This window comes from Pongo pygmaeus, chromosome 3 (assembly GCF_028885625.2).
Source record: "Pongo pygmaeus isolate AG05252 chromosome 3, NHGRI_mPonPyg2-v2.0_pri, whole genome shotgun sequence".
Classification (NCBI taxonomy): domain Eukaryota; kingdom Metazoa; phylum Chordata; class Mammalia; order Primates; family Hominidae; genus Pongo; species Pongo pygmaeus.
Window position 1 is genome coordinate 38453717 of NC_072376.2, and position 19917 is coordinate 38473633.

Sequence of the window (19917 nt, forward strand, 5' to 3'; positions counted from 1 at the left end):
TTTTTCTTATATAATATTTTGCAAATATATAGTAAATATATAGTAAACATTCTGAGCATAGTACAGATTGATATCTTAAAATGTTAAAGACATAATGAAGAAATGCATATGATATACTAATTACTTGTTTTAACCGTCATAATATTTACGTGGATTTCAGAACTTAAACTGAAATTTTGAGTTATTAGAAAAAGGGGAAGACAGCTAAGTGGTCTTACATACTCAGAAGCTCATTAGCCATGGTGGATCTGGACAGTTTAAAGCAGGAATTAAAGGACAGCATACGTTGGTCATGTTTTATCAGTTGTATTCTAACAAGGAAAAATGTCTGAGTCTTAGATTTCTGGTAATTTCTACTGCCATCCACCTAAGTGATTTAAAAGTTTCTCGCCTTTTAACTTTGACCTTGCCTCTGTAGCCTAGCTACCTTTTCTCCATGACAGTCATCTAAGCCATTACTTTGGTATTAAAATACAAACTTAGTCTTCTTATAACATGAGGAATTTTAGACCTTAAGTAACAGAGCTGTCACCTTTTATGTGAGCAATAGGATCCTAAGTCCTTAATTGAGGAGGAATTCATACCAGGGATAGCAAAATCTATATGGTGGTCCACCATGTAACCATAGTATAAACATGATTTATACTTCCCTTGATTTACTGACCTTGAAATTATGTAATTTTTGACATATTTTCAATTGGAGGAATTTTATTTCAAATTTCATTTATAAAGTTAGAGTTTAATATCAGGCTGCTTTTTACTCCTTTTGCATACAGTTTTACTGCACTTTACAAGTACAGACGCCTCCTGACATAAAATTTTTCAACTTTACGATGATGGAAAAGCAACATGCATTCAGTACATTCCGCAACTTACAATGGGGTATGTCCCAATAAACCCACAATATGTTGAAAAAATATCCTAAGTTGAAAGCACATTTTCTATTTTTGATGGGTTTATCCAGACATAACACCATCATAAGTTAAGGAGTGTCTGTGTTAAAAAATAATCATTGCTGATACTAAGCAGTGCTTCCTAACTGTGAGGCACTGTTCTAAGCACTTTACTGTATTAACTCATTTAGTCTTCACAACAAATTCTTGAGTTGGGTTGCTGCTATTATCAACCTAATTCTAATTTTATAGATGAGTCAAGTGAGGCACAGAAAGGCTAACTTGCTCAAGGTTAGTAAGTAGAATAGCTGCATTTTTTAAAAAGAAACTTTATTTTTTAGAACCATTTTACATTTACAGGAAAATTATAAAGATGATACACTAAGTTCCTGTATACCCCATACCCAGGTTCCCCTGTTATTTATATCTCACATTAATATGGTGCATGGGTTATAGTAATGAACCAGTGGTGATACATTATTGTTAATTAAAGTCCATACTTTATTCACATTTCTTTAGTTTCTTACCTAATGCCCTTTTTCTGTTCAAGGATCCTGTCCAAGATATCGCATTACATTAAATCATTATGTCTCCTTAGCCTCCTCTTCGCTGTGACAGTTTCCTAGATTTTACTTGCTTTTGATGACCTTGGCAGTTTTGAGAGTACTAATCAGGTGTTTTGTAGAATGCCTTACTCAATTGAGATTTGTTTTCCCATAATTAGACTGAGGTTATGGGCTTTGGGGAGGAATACCACAGAGATAAAGTGCCATTTTTTTCACATCATATCAAAGATACACACCATTAATCTGACTTATCACTGTTGGTAGTGACTTTGATCACTTGGAAATAGTTGTATTTTTGAACTCAAGTTGTAGATTTCACGCTCTTAACAAACACTGTACTATTAATATATTGCCTATATACTTGTGACTATTCATATATTTATATTTTTCTGTATTTTTATACTTATTTATATTCATATATAAATATATATATAAATATAAATATGTATAAATATATACAAATTTATATTTTTATACTTTTTTACCATATATGGTAAATATACATAAATAATATATATTATATTATTTATATATATTATATAATATATAATATATAATATATGTAATATATATTTATATATTTATAAATAATATATATAATGTATAATATATTATATATAACATATAATATATATATTTATATATATAAATAATATAATAATAAATAATATATAAATAATATATATATATTACCATAGAGCCATCAGAAAATAGCGATAAGTAAAAATGAAAAAAGTGAAAATCATCAACTACCCAGCCATCTCAAAATACCAACTGTTAATTTGGGGAAGTGTCCTTCTGGTATATTTTCTATACATGTATAATGTGTTTTTAAAATAAAAATCTCAATCTTATTGTGCATATTGTTTTGTAGCCTGCTTTTTTTGCCCTAATGTAAGTTTTTAAATTAGGACTCGTGGTTGAAAATGACAGAAGCCCAAATCAAACTGACTTAAACAAAAACTAGAAATTTTTGGTTCACATAAATAAAAAGTCCAAGGATAGAGTCTAGCTTTAGACGTGGCTGGATCCAAATGATCAGATAACACCAATAATCTGTTTTTCTCCATTTCTAAATTCTGTTTTCCTTTGTGATGGCATTATCTCAGGTAGTCTCTCAGTGCGGTAGCGGAAAGGCCATTAACAGCTCCAAGTTTACTTTTTGTCAGCTTAGCAAGCTCAATGGAAAGAAAGTGACACTTTTCCAAGAGTGTGATCAAACATCATGAAATTGACTCTGATTGGTCTTGTTTGGGTCCTGTGCCCACCTGAACCAACTGTTATTGCCAGGAGCTACATTACTCTTATTGGCCAGGCCTCATTGGCTTCTACACCTCTGACCATTCCCTGTAGACTGAGGCAGGGAATGTGTGGTTTCCCAAAAAGTAGAGATGGGTTTTATTACCGTAAGAAGGAATGCTGGATAGGCAAAAACAGTGTCCACTACACAGCTCTCCAGGCCATTAAATATTCTCTATCTTTTCAAATGGCTCCATCATTCTTCCGTGTATGGATTGTCCTTTTGTTTATTTAACCAGTATTCTTTTTTTTGAATGCAGACTGTTTCCGGTATTTCTCTATTAGAAACAACCTGTGATAAACCCTGTAGCTAGATCTCTGTACCTATTGATGATTCTTTCCTTTGGACAAAATCCCAAGGATGTTCACATTTGAGGAGTTTTGATTTGTATTTTCAAAGTCATTTCAGGAACATTTCTATTTTAATTCTCACCAGCATTGTATAAAAATGTCCATTTGCCCTTCCCCTTCATACTGGTTATTATTTAAGAAAATTGGATTCTTATAAACAGCATTTAACTCTCTTCACCACAGATATTCTGGCACTATCCCAGGGGAAAAACGCCCTATAAATTTCCAAATCAAAATATATTTCTCTTGAGGAGGGAAGGGGTGAAGACATCCATTTTCCTTAGCTCTTATTATTTCTCTTTACACAATTGCCTTGTCTCCTCTTCTTCCTTACCAATATAAATGTCAAGACATATTTCAATTCTCACCTACTACTTGTTGACTTTCTAAACACTAGCCCATACTGATCTTCCCCTTTTCTGTATTCCAATAGCAATTATATTCCAATTAAAGATGCACAAGATGATCAATTGGAGTAATGGTTAAAAATATATATAAAAGCTTCTATTTGTATTTTATCTTTTAAATTTCTATTTTTGTCTGTATATTATATAGAAATTGTGCAATGGTGTCTATATCTTTTATAAATTAGTAAATTTGGGCACATGCTTAAAAGTATACTGAAAAGGATGTGTATCAAATTTAGAGACTGCTAGCCTATACCTAGCAACTTGTAGTTTTGAATATTTGTAAAAGATGACAAAAGATTCATAATATAGTAAGCACACTTCTGCAAAAACATGAGTTCTGAATGCCACAAACTAGGAGTAAATCACTTACCTAGAGAGTGAGCCAAACAGACTATTTAGAGTTTCAGAAGAGCTTTTTTTCCTACTCATAGACAGTATAACTGTTATAAATTAATTTGTAAAACTTCTTTTGAAAAATTACTCCATTAAGAAATTCTAGTGTAAATTCTGGCGATAAAAGTAAAGGGATCCAAATAGTTTACAATAAAAAGGTGTATTGGCCATGGTGTGTATTGTGTGAGCACATGTACATGTAAGCACATTTAAAATCTGGGGAATTACAAGGGTTAGAGTTGCTATTTCAGTTTTTCCAGATATGGAGCTTGACTCTTCAAATTCCAAATCCCTTCACTAGGGAATAATATCTTTCTTAGCATTTCCCCAGTTTCTAACTGGTGCAGTGCTGCACATTAATAGTTGCTCTGTGAATAGTTGGTGACTTGTTTCTATTTGATACTTGCCTCTTTTCTATGTTTAGGCATTTTTCTGACTTTAAAATTCATTGCCTACTGCAGAGAGAGACATAAGCTACAAATTAAATGTTTCCCTGTAGACTAGAAATATTCAGCAATGTATTCATTACAGTGAAAGTCTAATATAAAAGATTTGAATAATCTTATGTAATTTTTTGAAATATGATTTACTATCCTAATGGTATCATATAAGTAAAACTAAGCAGAGATGTTAGATGTATTTCCTCTGTTGTTATGTAAAAGATCAAGTAGAAATCAGAGAGAAATATATTTTAAATGCTTCAGGAATGGCCTGTTCCCAGATATTTGTGTTGTGGGTTAGGATGTCTACTGAGTTTACTAAAAGCCATTTTAAATAAGAAGTATGAAATTTAGTTATAAAAAATGATAATGCCAGGGATCATTTTTTTAAAAAGACAACCATCCAAACAATATTATATAAAGACAAAAGACTGTAATTACAGGCCTTCCCATTGGCCACTGAAAAGCAGGATTCTACTAACAGTAGCTTTCCTTGATTGTGTACTAATCTGCACTAGGGCTGTGCATGCATTAGATCGTTTAATAATCTTCTCTTGAGGGATCCCCTAAAAGACAGCACTATGTGTTATTTCTGTTTTGCTGTTAAAGAAAGTAAGCCTTAAAGAAGTTAAATAACTTGTCCAGAATTATACATAGTGAGTGACAGAGTGAGAGTTGAACTGAGGTCTGTAGGACTCTAGACCAGCACTGCACAATGGAACTTTCAGCATTGATGGAAATGTTCCATATCTGTACTGTCCAATTTGGTAGCCACTAACCCCAAGAGAATACTGAACACTTGAAATACGACTAGTGCAACTAAAGAACTGAATTTAAAATTTTTATTTAAATTAAAATAGCCTCATGGGGCTAGTGGCTACTGTATTGGACAGCACAGCTCTAGAAACTTCCTAAAATGTGCTTCATCACTCACCAATACCTTCTTAATTCCCTTTTCCTATTATATGCTAAACAAAAGATATAATAGGAACAAAAAGAGTAAGGAAGTCTTACCAGAGGTGCTTACCAGAGGCTGAGGATGGGGAGTGCCAAAGAGAGACTTGGGTCAGTGTGCACAAAGTTACAATTAGGAGGAACAAGTTCTCATATGCTATTGCACAGGAAGGTGACTATGGTTAATAGCTAAAAGAGAGGGCTTTAAATAGCTAAAAGAGAGGGCTCGAAATGTTTTTCATCACAAAGAATTGATAAATATTAGAGTTAATGAATTTGATAATTAGCCTGATTTGAGCAGTTCACTACATATACATGTATCAAAACATCACATTATACCCTATAAATGTATATAATTGTTATTTGTCAATAATATTAAAAAAATTATTTTTAAAATATGGTGTTCAAATCTCGCCTCTGACCTATTGAATCAGTCTCAGGGTATGAGGCCTTGAACACTGCGACTGAAATGCTCCCTGGGTTGTCCTGACTTGTTTCAGCATCTGAACCAAAATACCCTGAAAGTTTTTGACAAGAAAATTATTAACTGGGCATATGCCAACAACAGAAGTAGCCTATAATAACAGTGATGATAGTATTACAAAGTTCTGTTGTTCTTTCAGAACTTAACATTGATTAGCATCTGTGTTAGATGATGGCAGTTCATCACTCAAACATTCAACTAATTTATTTGTTTAATCATCACTTGTAGTTTGATATGAAGTACAAAAAATGTGATACAAAATACAGGAGCCTTAAGTAAGACGTACTTGATTTATTTACTTGTTCTTGAATTTATGGCTTATAAAAATTAGATATTATAATTTTTTCCCCTCCTTAGGTCACTAATGCTCTTATAATCATTTGTCAGTATTTTAACAGTATAAAACTTTATCAAAAAATATTTTAAATCTTCAAGTTATTATTATTTTTATTTATTTATTTATTTATTTTTGAGACGGAGTCTCGTTCTGTCGCCAAGGCTGGAGTACAGTGGTGTGATCTCGGCTTACCGTAACCTCCGCCTCCTTGGTTCAAATGATTCTCCTGCCTCAGCCTCCTGAGTAGCTGGGACTACAGGCATGTGCGACCACGCCCGGCTAATTTTTTTTTTTTTTTTGTATTTTTAGTAGAGACGGGGTTTCACCATATTAGCCAGGATGGACTCAATCTCCTGACCTCATGATCTACCCACCTTGGCCTCCCAAAGTGCTGGGATTACAGTCCCTGCGAAATCTTCAAATTTTTATTCATCAAAACCACCATTTTTTTTTGCTTATGTTATCATGTCTCCTAAATTTTAAAATAGTTTCTAATTCTCATTTATTTGTATAAACAACATATAATTACATACTATTCAACCCATTTTTATAATAATGATCTTAAATGTGAAGTTGAGTATTACTTGACTTGGATTTTCCAAGTCATTACACCAGTAATATTCGTAGTGTACAACACATCCTTTCTAGATAATATGCATTTGACTTCTGTTGTCATTATTGACAGTTATCCTCCAAGGGCATTTATCTGATGCCCATGTTTGTATGGTACTGAAAATACATCAGACTAGGAGGATTTAGGAAGGAATATTTATCAGTTAAGGCATTGTTAACTTCTAAAACAGATAAATCTTAGTTCAATGTGAGTGTTCTTGCTTGAGTGATCTTTTATGTATTTTACTTCTTCCTTTTTCTAAGTCTTCAGTCCTCTCCCTTCAACCTGTGGATAGAGAAAGAAAATATGGAAAAGCCATACCTGTTCTTAGCCACTTTAAGGTGAACTGTGTGATGTAATAGTTCATCTCCATAAGAACACACCTATTTGCAAGAGAGGCTGGGAAATGTAGTCTAGCTATATTCTCAGGCGGAAAAAAGGATATTTTGGTGAACACATAGCAGTTTCTGTGATAGCCCTATCTCTGCCATGGATGAACTCTGACTCTTGGCAAGGCACTTATCTCCTTAGCTCCAGTTCCCTTTACTTTAAAAGTAAGAAATATGATGACTTTTTTCTTTTTTGATTAGGTTATTAGTTATATTAACAAGGTTATCTTAAGATAAAGTGGGGCTTGATTCAACAAAGCATATGTCACAACCATCATATCCTTAAAAGAAGATCTGATGAGAAATGAGAACTAAGTTATGGCACAGTCACTGGTTTTATAGTTAATTGCATAACCAACCGACTTTGATTACTTGATTTAAGTGATCCTGGAGAGGAGAACTGGGGGTGAGGGTGAGGAGGAAAGAATTGGACTCAGGACTTCATTCTTAGTCCTAACCTTTTCACTTTTTCACAGTTTTTATCAGTAAATCATATGAAAACAGAACATAAGGCTGGGTGCGGTGGCTCACACCTGTAACCCTAGCACTTTGGGAGGCTGAGGCGGGCAGATCTCATGAGGTCAGGAGTTCGAGACCAGCCTGACCAACATGGAGAAACCCCATCTCTACTAAAAATACAAAAGTAGCCGGGCGTGGTGGTACAAGCCTGTAATCTCAGCTACTTAGGAGGCTGAGGCAGGAGAATTGTTTGAACTCAGGAGGCGGAGGTTGTGGTGAGCAGAGATTGCGCCATTGCACTCCAGCCTGGGCAACAAGAGCGAAATTCCGTCTCAAACAAAAAAAAAAAAAGAAAGAAAGAAATTAGAACTCCTACTCTTCAAATTATAATTTAGAAATTTCAAATAATTTTTTAGACAGCTGTATTAGGCTATCAAATTCCTTTAACCTGTAATATAAGTTATAGAATACCTGGGCTTTTGAGGACTGGACAGAGAACCAAAATAATTATTTATAACACTATTTTTATGACAATAAATTTTTTAATGAACTTGACTTGAATTTGTATCTCCAAAATAATTTAATTGCCTTTCTGCCTTCAAAGATGAATGATCTCTTATATCCTTAAATATAATGTTAGGAGATGTGGTTATCATTATGAATATAGCTTAGCTCTTTTTCAGCAGAGACGTTGGCTTTAACAGAGAAAAGACCTCACAAAAAGATACTACAAAGAATATATGTAGCAATTAATTAACAGTTTATATTCACTTACAGTGTTTACAAGAATCATATGACTTGAGGCATCATTGATTTTTAAGAGACTAAAATGATGAAGGATTATACATTAATATTGATAGGTAGCATTGATTTCTTCTATTACATTTGAAGGCTTTCAAAGGACTTAATAGGAAAGATCTTTTTAATGTGATAGTGATATTTCAAAATGTGTGTTTTTTTTTCTTTTCAGGACTTCCAATAGTAGTCAGACATTATCATCCTGTCATACTATGGAGCCATGTACATCAGATGAATTTTTCCAAGCCCTTAATCATGCCGAGCAAACATTTAAAAAAATGGAAAACTATTTGAGACATAAACAGTTGTGTGATGTAATTTTAGTCGCTGGTGATCGCAGAATTCCAGCTCACAGGTAGTTGTTTTCTATATTTCTGTATGTGTGAAATATTTCCTCGGTAATTTAGATATGTATATTGAGGTAACCTACTTCAATTGACTATTATGTTTTTGGGAAGGGGTGTAGTTCATGGAATTTCCATCAAGAAAACAGTGCATATGAAATTATTACACATTTGGTGATCCTAAAAGGGTCATTTTCCTGTCGTAGAAGCACAATAACAAAACATACTAGCCCTTATAAGTTGGTATTGTTTGGTGTAGATTGCAGCTACTGTAAGAAGCTTTTATGCCATATTCTACCTATTAAATACTTTAAGTAAACTCAGTGGCAATTAAAGTTTGTGGATATTTAGAAGAAGAAAAGCTGGTGAAGTGGAGTAGCAAAAATCTTAAGAGTTTTTAAAATAGCCATATCTATCCCAACTTCTGTTTGCTGATTTCCAAGAAGTATGAAAAGCAGTGCTAGGGAAAAAAAGCCTTTCCTACAAATTACATATTATTTCTTGAAGTAAGAAAAGGAAAAGAGCCATTTAATAAAGAATAATTCATTTTTTTATAATTCTGTATTCAATTGTTCATTGTTAATCACCACTATGATTCTCAAAGGTTTTTTTTTTTTTTTTGGATGCCCATCAAAACTAATTGACACTCTGTCCCAAAGGTTTTTTTTAAAAACCTTCCAAAGTGAGATAACATCGGAAAAAGCCTTCTAGACATTGGCTTAGGCAAAGACTTCATGACTGAGAACACAAAAGCAAATGCAACAAAAACAAAGATAAATAGATGGGAATTAATTAAACTAAAAAGCTTCTACACAGCAAAAGAAAATGTCTGTGAGTTAACAGACAACCCACGGACAGGGAGAAAATCTTCACAATCTGTGCATCCGACAAAGGACTAATATCCAGAATCTACCAAAAAGCTCAAATAAATCAGAAAAAAAAAACAGTCCCATCAAAAAGTGGGCTGAGGACATGAATAGATAGTTCTCAAAAGAACATCTACAAATGGCCAACAAGCATATGAAAACATGTTTGGCCGGGCGTGGTGGCTCACGCCTGTAATCCCAGCACTTTAGGAGGCTGAGGCGGGCAGATCACGAGGTCAGGAGATCGAGACCATCCTGGCTAACACAATGAAGCCCCGTCTCTACTAAAAATACCAAAAAAAATTAGCCAGGCATGGTGGTGGGCACCTGTAGTCCCAGCTACTCAGGAGGCTGAGGCAAGAGAATGGCGTGAACCCAGGAGGCAGAGCTTGCAGTGAGCCAAGATCGCACCACTGCACTCCAGCCTGGGCAACAGAGCAAGACTCCGTCTCAAAAAAAAAGAAAACATGTTTAACATCACTAATGATCAGGGAGATGCAAGTCAGAACCACAATGCAATACCACCTTACTCTTGCAAGAATGGCCACAATCATAAAATCAAAAAATAATCAATGTTGGCATAGATATCGGTGAAAAGGGAACACTTTTACACTGTTGGCAGGAATGCAAACTAGTGCAAACACTACAGAAAACAGTGTGGAGATTCCTTAAAGAACTAAAGGTAAAAAAAAAAAGAACTAAAAGTAGATCTACCATTTGATCCAGCAATCCCACTACTAGCTATCAATTCAGAGGAAAAGAAGTCATTATATGAAAAAGATGTTTGCACACAAGTTTATAGCACCACAATTTTCAATTGCAAAATTATAGAACCAGCCCAGATGCCCATCAGTCAACGGGTGGATAAAGAAAATGTGGTGTATACATACATCGTGGAATACTACTCACCCATAAAAAGGAATGAAATAATGGGATTCTCAGCAACGTGGATGGAACTGGAGACTTATTCTAAGTGAAGTAACTCAAGAATGGAAAACCAAACATCATATGTTCTCACTTATAAGTGGGAGCTAAGCTATGAGGATGCAAAGGCATAAGAATGATACAATGAGGCTGGGCGCGATGGCTCACACCTGTAATCCCAGCACTTTGGGAGGCCGAGGCAGGTGGATCACAAGGTCAGAAGTTCAAGACCAGCCTGACCAAGACGGTGAAACACCATCTTTACTAAAAATACAAAAATTAGCCGGGTGTGGTGGCAGCTGCCTGTAATCCCAGCTACTCGGGAGGCTGAAGCAGAATTGCTTGAACCCAGGCGGCAGAGGTTGCAGTGAACCGAGATCACGCCACTGCACTCCAGCCTGGGTGACAGAGTAAGACTCTGTCTCAAAAAAAAAAAAGAATGATACAACGGGCCGGACTTGGTGGCTCAGGACCTGTAATCCTAGCGCTTTGGAAGGCCGAGGTGGGTGGATCACTTGAGGCCAAGAGTTCCAGACCAGCCTGGCCAACATGGCAAAGCCCCGTCTCTACTAAAAATACAAAAACTAGTCAGGCGTGGTGGCGTGAACCTGTAGTCCCAGCCACTTGGGAGGCTGAATCATGAGTATTGCTTGATCCTGGGAGGCAGAGGTTGCAATGAGCCAAGATCGTGCCACTGCTCTCCAGCCTGGGCATGGAGACAGAGTGAGACTCTGTCTCCACCCCCAGCAAAAAAGAATGATACAGTGGACTTTGGGGACTTGGGGGAAAGGGTGGGAGGGGAGTAAGGGATAAAAGACTACACATTGGGTACAAGGTACTCTGCTTGGAGGATGGGTGCACCAAAATCTCAGAAATTACCACTAAAGAATTTATTCATGTAACAAAACACCACCCATTGCCCCAAAACCTACTGAAATAAAAAATAAAAAACCTTCCAAAGTGGAAATAAAATCATTAGGAGGAATTGGCTTGGTATTACAATTTTCAGTGACTCAGTTAGCATACATTTATTGAGATACTACTATATACTGTGACAGAAAGTCCAGGTTATGAACATAGGTTTGTTAGAAAAGCTATTTCAACCCGAATTTCACAGAGGCACTTCAAATTCTGTATTTCCAAAACTGAACTCATTCATTACCTTACCTGCCATGCTTGTGTGAGCCATCAACATCTCACTTAGATGACTGATGCAAAAGCCTTCCAGCTGGTCTCCCTGCCTCCACTCTTTGCCCCTACATTCTGTTTTAACATAGCTACCTGAGTGATCCTTTAAAGTGGAACTCAGATTCAGTCATTTCTTTGATCAAATCTTTCATTGACTCCTCATGTCACTGAGTGTGAAAGACAAAGCACATGCAATGATGTACATGATCCAGCCTGCCGTATCTCTCTAGTATTGTCCTATTGGTCTCTGTCTTGCTCAGTCAGCATCAACCACTCAGAACCTATTGTAGTTCCTTGCATGTGCCAGGCATGCTGCTCCTACCTTTGGAATTTTGCACTATTTCTTCTGCCTGAAGGCTATTCCCAGATACCTGCATGACCAAATCCTAAACCTCCTTCACATCTTTGCCCGTGTCACTTTCCAGTGAAACCACCTATTTAAACTTAACCACCCTTTCCCCATTTGCCTTTGCCCTACTTTTTTTCGCCTTAGCACTTATCACCTCTTAATATACTATAGAATTTACTTCTGCTGATCATTGTCTCCCTACCCTCTAAATGTAAGACTCCATAAGAGAAGGGATCTTTTGTCTTATTTTGTATCCAATGTATCTCAAGTATCTAGAACAGTACCCAGTATTTACTGGACACACATCAGTATTTGTTCATTAAAGAATGAATGAATGAATGAATAGGCAAATTTCTGAAGAAGCAACCAATGGCCAATAAACATTTGAAAAACCTCACTAGCAATCAGATAAATGAAAATTGAAACAACGAGATACCATTTAACACTTTATGGCCAAAAATTTTAACATCTGATAATATTATGGGGAAAATGTTAGTCTTATACAATGCTGGTGGGGTCTAAATTGGTACCTTACTTCAGCAAATCTTATGACTCAGCAGTGCCACTCCTGGGGAGGTAAGAAAATGGAATTAGAGAGGGACCCAATGATTATCTGTATCAAAATTTTTATTACTTTTAAAAATGAAAATATTTATTTAAAATCTATTTAAGTGTGTTGACATGGAAATATCTTCAAGACATTATCCAGTGAAAAAATGCCTGTTTCAAAAATACGGCCAGGTGCTGTGACTCACGCCTGTAATTCTAGCTCTTTGGGAGGCCCAGGCGGGCTGATCACTTAAGGCCAGGAGTTCAAGACCAACCTGGCCATCATGGCGAAACTCCATCTCTACTAAAAATAAAAAAATTAGCTGGACATGGTGGCCACATCTGTAATCCCAGCTACTCGGGAGGCTGAGGCAGGAGAATTGCTTGAACCCGGGAAGCAGAGGTTGCAGTGAGCCGAGATCATAGCACGGCACGCCAGCCTAGGAGACAGAATGAGACTCTGTCTCAAAAAAAAAAAAATTATAATTTAAATGTATTATATATGACCATCAAAAACTTAGAGACATAGCTAATATATTTTATAATGATAAAAAATATAGTTTTATAGTGTTATTACAACATAATTTTTAAACAAAATGCAGACTAAGATAATAATAGAATATTATAAAAGTTTAAAACTTGCTAGCAAAAACCATTTTCAAATGTCTCCCATATATTCACTACTTCTATAATTAAATTTTTAAAAAATGGCTTAGTTTATTTTCAAAAATGATAAACAAACAATAACTTTTACATTTTTTCCTTTATATAGTTGATGTGATGCTATGGGCTTGTAGCTTGTTTTCTGGATGTTATATAGCATTATTTGATTAGTGAACTGGTAAAGCATTCACCTCAGCAGAAAATTTGGTAATGGTAATTTATTATTCAAAGGAAGGAACTAGAGAATAAAGCAATTTGTCAAGCTTAAAATGCATTTCCTAGTACCATGCACTATGAGTAACAAATAAAAAAGAAGCAGCAGCATTTATTAATGAACATCAACTTGAATGTGGTCATTGATTTTTTTTTTCCTAATGTGTTCACAGATTGGTGCTCTCCTCTGTCTCAGACTATTTTGCTGCCATGTTTACTAATGATGTCAGAGAAGCAAGACAAGAAGAAATAAAAATGGAAGGTGTAGAACCAAATTCATTGTGGTCCTTGATCCAGTATGCTTATACAGGTAACAAGTCTGAAAATGTAAATTAAAACCTCTTAGATTTATGTTGTATTATTAGATTTCAGATTTCTGTTTTTAGAAAGCATGCTATAGCTAACAGTTAATTCTGCTATTGTCATTACTACCCTTTGTATTTAACCTGGTGATAAATTAAAATTTCCATACTAAAACCTTTAAAATGGTTATCATAATTAAGTTTTTGAATGGCCCTTTAAAATGTTAATATAAAAATTAAATGAATTATGTAGTGTCAAATTTTTGCATTTAAAATTTGAGAGTTGGCCAGGTGCAGTGGCTTATGCCTGTAAATCCCAGCACTTCGGGAAGCCAAGGCAGGATGGATGATCGCTTGAGCCCAGGAGTTCGATGCTGCAGTGAGCCATTGGTTACACCACTGCACTCCAGCCTGGGCAATAGAACAAGACCCTGTCTCAAAAAAAAAATTGAGAGTTATACAGGTATATAGTAGATGTAAGTTACTAACTAATGTATCATTTTAAAATTCTGAAAATAAGCCATTAGTTTTTATTTTAGTAGATGTCTCAAGGAGCTAATAATTTTTTCCCCATTTAGTCCTTTTTTTCTTTTTGGGATGTCTTAAACCATGTAGGTCTGTAATGCATGTAATGAGCTCTTATATGGAACCACTACTGTAAACATCAGTTATTTTATAAAATAAGGTTAATGTAGTTCCATGGCTGATGGAATTTCTTTTTATCATTAAGGCCGCCTTGAATTAAAAGAAGATAATATTGAGTGCCTGTTGTCTACAGCTTGCCTTCTTCAGCTTTCACAGGTTGTAGAAGCATGCTGTAAGTTTTTAATGAAACAGCTTCATCCATCCAACTGCCTTGGAATTCGTTCCTTTGCTGATGCCCAAGGTTGTACAGATTTGCATAAAGTGGCTCACAATTATACTATGGTATGTATTTTTTGAAAGTGAGAAAGTCGATCCTCCATATGCATATTTCCTATTGTTGCAGGCCTGTCTACATGTTACTGTTTTCCCATGGCTCTGCCACGTGTCTTGAGATTGAGCTTCATTGCCTAGTGTGTCATATTTTCATTGAGTTATAATGGGAAAGCACCAAGTAATACTTCTCGTGGGTATCTGAGTCAAGCCCTAAGTTATTGCAGTCACTGGGAAGCAGAACAGTGGCCTAGGACTGTTCCATTAACATTTTCAGATTTGCTGCTTTTTAAAATAGGACTCTCCCCAAACATTTTACTTTGCTGCACATGGATGAATTTCAGGATTGTTCACATATTCACTGATAGAAATTGGTGACAGAGGTTGCAGCATATTGGTAGAGGACAAATGGGAGGCTTTTTGTTAAGGATAAATCTGACTATGTATAAACTATTTACAGCCATGTGGAATGATGTTTTTATTCATTATAGCAAATTATGTGCTCAATAAATCATAGAAGAGGTTCTGATTCAGTAGCCTGAAGGATAATAAAACGAAATAATCTGTACAACAAACCCCCATGATACAAGTGTACCTGTATAACAAACCCTCACATGTACCCCTGAACTTAAAAGTTAAAAAATAGATTGACCTAGGATAGTAAGAAAATAAGGGCATGTTGAGAGCATAGTGTTAGGACCACCCTCTGTGGTCTTAACAGTAGAGGGGTGCAGGCAAGGGAGGGTGTATGGGTTTTTGAGGAATGTTCATGTTGCCACACTGTAGCAGTTAGTTCTTCACACCTGGGCAATTACTGAAGAGTGTTGCTTTAAATGCGTCAGTTTAGGGCAATACAGTTTCTAAGAGAAGAAAAAATGTGAATATTCACATACAAGTGTACAGTTATGGATATTACTAATTTTATCAATATTTGGGGAATGTTATTTTGCCTACCCTCTCCTCCGTCGTTCCATTGAGTTGGGATATGAAGAGATTGAGAGTGCTTTAGGAATCTTTCATTAGAGAAATAGAGATTTGGAAAAATTGTAAGAATAGGTATTTACAAACTATTGGCAAGATCAGTTCTGTCTACTTCATGAGCTTGGTGTGACGATTAGATGAGTTAATAGAAGTTTAACACTCAGAACATTGATTGGCATGTCATATATCCAGTCAGTGAGTCTCATTCCATTGTTGTCATCATCATTATATGGATTTCCTCTATCCAACACAATAGAAATTTATGGGAGGGAACAAAAGCACTCACAAAACCACAGCCTTTATGATTGGTTTTCCTCCCTGTGGTGTAATCATTTCTCAGGAATTTTTTATGATAGTCACAGAGCCTCAACTGGAAAAATAAGAGATTGTACAACAGGACAATAATATATAGCCCTAGCATGCTATTATGTTGATATTTTAAAAATTAAGTCCATTGAAATGTTTTTTTCCCTCAGTCTTTATCATTCTTTGTAGATTCTCATTTTAACCATACACCTGCAGTTTCAACTACTTTTTTGAATGAGATGAATATAAATAAAGTTGGATTTTTTTCTTCAAAATCAGTTTATAATTTGAATAATCATCTTTTTTCTAGGAAGGCGTTTTATTCAGGTGAAAACATTTGTATGCATTTAGGTCACTCCTGTTTACAGTAGAGGCATGATTGCTGCTTTAAGGCTTACACAGAAATTAAATTTAAATTAGCTGGATGTTTTTAAAGCTATTTTCATAGCCAATTAGTTGTGGTAGATTTTTTTTCTCAAGGCCATTATTTAACATTATTCAGTTTTAACAGAGACATGAAATTGAATTCTAATAACAATAAGTAATTTAGAGGCAGATTGTCTGATTTGAATTGTTGCTATGGGAACCAAATGACAATGTATAGCAAAATTCAATCTTCAATTTAAATAAATCCCTCCATAATTTCATTTGCTTAAAAACTATTCCAAAGGGGGAAAGGGCACAATGCTAGCAAGTGTTTGGTAGCATGATAGTTGTGTGTATTATAATATGGATTTAAAATATAAAGCATAATACCACGCCAGTGAGTTCAATCAGTGAATGGTGCATGGACTAGGGATGTTCACTGATCCTGCACGAATACAAGTGGTAAAAGATGAGGAGTCCTCCCCAGGATCCATGAATCTGGAAACCTGTTTTCTCATTCTGCCTGCCACTGAACATGACCTGGAGCAAGTCATGTAACCTCTAAAAAAGTCTTAAGACTGGTTGTATGATTACGACTATTTAATGTCATTTTGAATTTATGACACAAATAAAAACATTTAATTTTAAAACTTAAAATTGTCTTTCTCAATCTAGAAGACTTACAAAAAACATTGAGATCTGCTAAAGTAGCTGCTTCAAAACCAAATTAATACTTTTGAAAAATACTTTGTATTCAACCTTGAGTTCAGTAGTATTTCATAAGTTGTTGAAAAACTCAATTTTCACTTAATGTAAATTACACTAGAATGGAATGGGCATTATTCTGAAATAGATATATCAACAAATAATTCGTCAAGTGCATATTTACGTGATAGTCCTTTTGTTACTGATGAAATCCAATTAATGCCATTTGAAAGTATGGCATAGTTATACCAATGTATAAATCTGTCGATTATACTTTATATGTTAAAGGAATTGGAAATATATATTATTATTTCAGTTTCTTCACAGTCTCACCTAACATTTTATCATAAGTACCTTTCCATGTAGCTACGTGATCTTTGTCTTTGAAATTTTCAATGCTTATTTAATATACAGCTCCCTATAACTGAACATATAGGCTATTTCCCATTTTTTACCATTGTAAATAATAGTACAGAGAAGTATTGTTAGGTATTCAGCTTTGCTTTTTGCTTACAAATTATTTATTAAGGTTTAAATTACAAGTGGGATAACTGGGTTGAGAGTTTCAACATTTTTGTAGATCTTGCTAAGTGTTACCAAAATAATGTCAGTATGCAATTCAATAGAACCTTTTGCTTGAAGCCATTCTAGCATTGAAGTTTTATTAAAATATGTTTCTGAAAATGATAATCCATCATTTAAAATAGACTCATTTAGACATCCTTGAACAAATCATGATAAATTGAAGCAATTGAAATTCATTAATTATTCATGAATGGTTTCCCCTTTAGAACTTCTACTTGATAGGAATGTCAAGCTAATGTATATTTTAGATCAGTACCTCACTCAGGTTACCACAGGCTATATGGAAAATATAATTCTCATTTTAATATAGAAGATAGTTATTGATAGTCCTTATCTCTAGCTCTAATTTAAACAGCCTTAGCTTCTTTAGTAAACCTCTGCATGCTGAGACAGCGATAATACATCAGGAAATATGAGAAAAACATTAAGGGGCAATATGTGTCTAGTATTTGCATTTATATTACAACTATGTCAACTATCCATTCATTAAGACTTAAAACCTTTCAAATCAGATGGTATGTTTTCCTTCTCTCCAGATTATTTAGCGTAATAGCCTATCAAGGTCATCTCACACCTAAAGGCATTTTTATTTCCCATTTCAAATTATAGAGGATTTGATTCTAATGTGAGGCCAGGACTGAGTCATCTTCAGTCTAACGTCCTGATCCCAGGGCATCATGGGTCACTACTTTTTTTTCCCACCTTTGGTCCTTTTTCCTATGAGACCAAAAGAGCTTTGTAAATAAATTATATTAGAAGAGATTAAAAATTTAAAAACAGACCCTTAGAAGAGATAAATAATTTAAAAACAGACCCTTAAAAGAGATTAAAAATTCGAAAACAGACCCAAAATCCTAGATGGTCTTATAAATATCATTAAAATGATCTTGAAGACCTATTTGACTGTAGTATAACTCTAAGAACAAATACTCATTCCAGGGATCTGAGAAGACGTCTGTGGTCTAGAATGATTCTGGGAAATGTAGCCACTCTGGAGGCCATTTCTCAGTAAGAGAAGTAACCAAGCTCTCTAGGTATTTGGCTCCACTGCTGGCCAAATTCTTCAGCACCCACAAATCCAAACCACAAATCCAACCACTTCTGGTGTTAAGAGTATCATACATCTCAGTGTCTAATTCATTTTTTCTCTCTTCCTTCAAAAGAATTGCCAAAAGTATTTCCTAACTTGAGTGAAGCAACACTTAAATGTCCCAGGTCCATTTTTTAAATGTAATAAGTGATATAACACTTTAATTCTACTTGTATATGTTTAACAACATAATTATAGTTTAATTTTTTTTTTCTCTGCTGTGTTTCTTTCCTAACAAGTAAGTATTATATTGTAAGGTCTAAAATATAAATTGTGTTTTGGTAGCTAATATAAAAAGCTTTTACTTCCTTCTAAGTAAATTGTGATGGTCAGAGGGAACAATATTGTTTATCTGCTATTTCTTCCCTCTAGGAGCATTTCATGGAAGTAATCAGAAACCAGGAATTTGTATTATTACCAGCCAGCGAAATTGCAAAGCTCTTGGCTAGTGATGACATGAACATTCCTAATGAGGAGACAATATTGAATGCACTTCTTACTTGGGTCCGTCATGATTTGGAACAGAGACGGAAAGATCTAAGTAAACTTTTGGCTTATATTAGGCTACCTCTTCTTGCACCACAGGTAATTAATAGGTACTCGTTTATAGGAAATTTTTTTTGCCTATTCTATCAAAGTAATTTTACATATATTCCTATGAAACGTGTAGGTGAAAAGATAGTGAGCTAACAAAATTCTGCTTATGCTTTCAGTCCAGAAGATCTGGCTACCTAAATTGCTTCAATTAAGTAACATTCTTTTTTTTTTTTTTTTTTTTTTTTTTTGAGATGGAGTCTCACTTTGTTGCCCAGGCTGGAGTGCAGTGGCACGATCTCAGGTCACTGCAACCTCCGCCGCCCCAGTTCAAGTTATTCTCCTGCCTCAGCCTCCCAAATAACTGGGACTACAGGTGCGTGCCACCATGCCCGGCTAATTTTTGTACTTTTAGTAGAGATAGGGTTTCACCATATTGGCCAGGCTGGTCTCAAACTCCTGATTTCAGGTGATCTGCCTGCCTCGGCCTCCCAAAGTGCTGGGATTACAGGTGTGAGCCGCTGTGCCCGACCTCAATTAAGTAACATTCTTGATTTTGGGTTAGTAATTTAATTAACTCAGCTACAAACCTATCCTCCCAATTGGAGGAGAATTACTAAAACTGCTAATAAAAGGAGCACTGGACTCTTG

At 35.1% G+C, this 19917-nt stretch overlaps 1 protein-coding gene across 4 annotated transcripts in view; it reads left to right on the plus strand.

The window, feature by feature from the left end:
• Positions 1–19917, plus strand: part of KLHL5 (kelch like family member 5) — a 75991-nt gene that overhangs the window by 20902 nt on the left and 35172 nt on the right. For all 4 annotated transcript variants that reach the window (XM_054486766.2, XM_054486769.2, XM_054486767.2 and 1 more), the window contains 4 exons: positions 8559–8741; positions 13656–13792; positions 14515–14711; positions 19105–19317. In XM_054486766.2, the coding sequence (XP_054342741.1) occupies positions 8559–8741; positions 13656–13792; positions 14515–14711; positions 19105–19317 (730 nt within the window). The remainder of the gene's footprint in view (positions 1–8558; positions 8742–13655; positions 13793–14514; positions 14712–19104; positions 19318–19917) is intronic.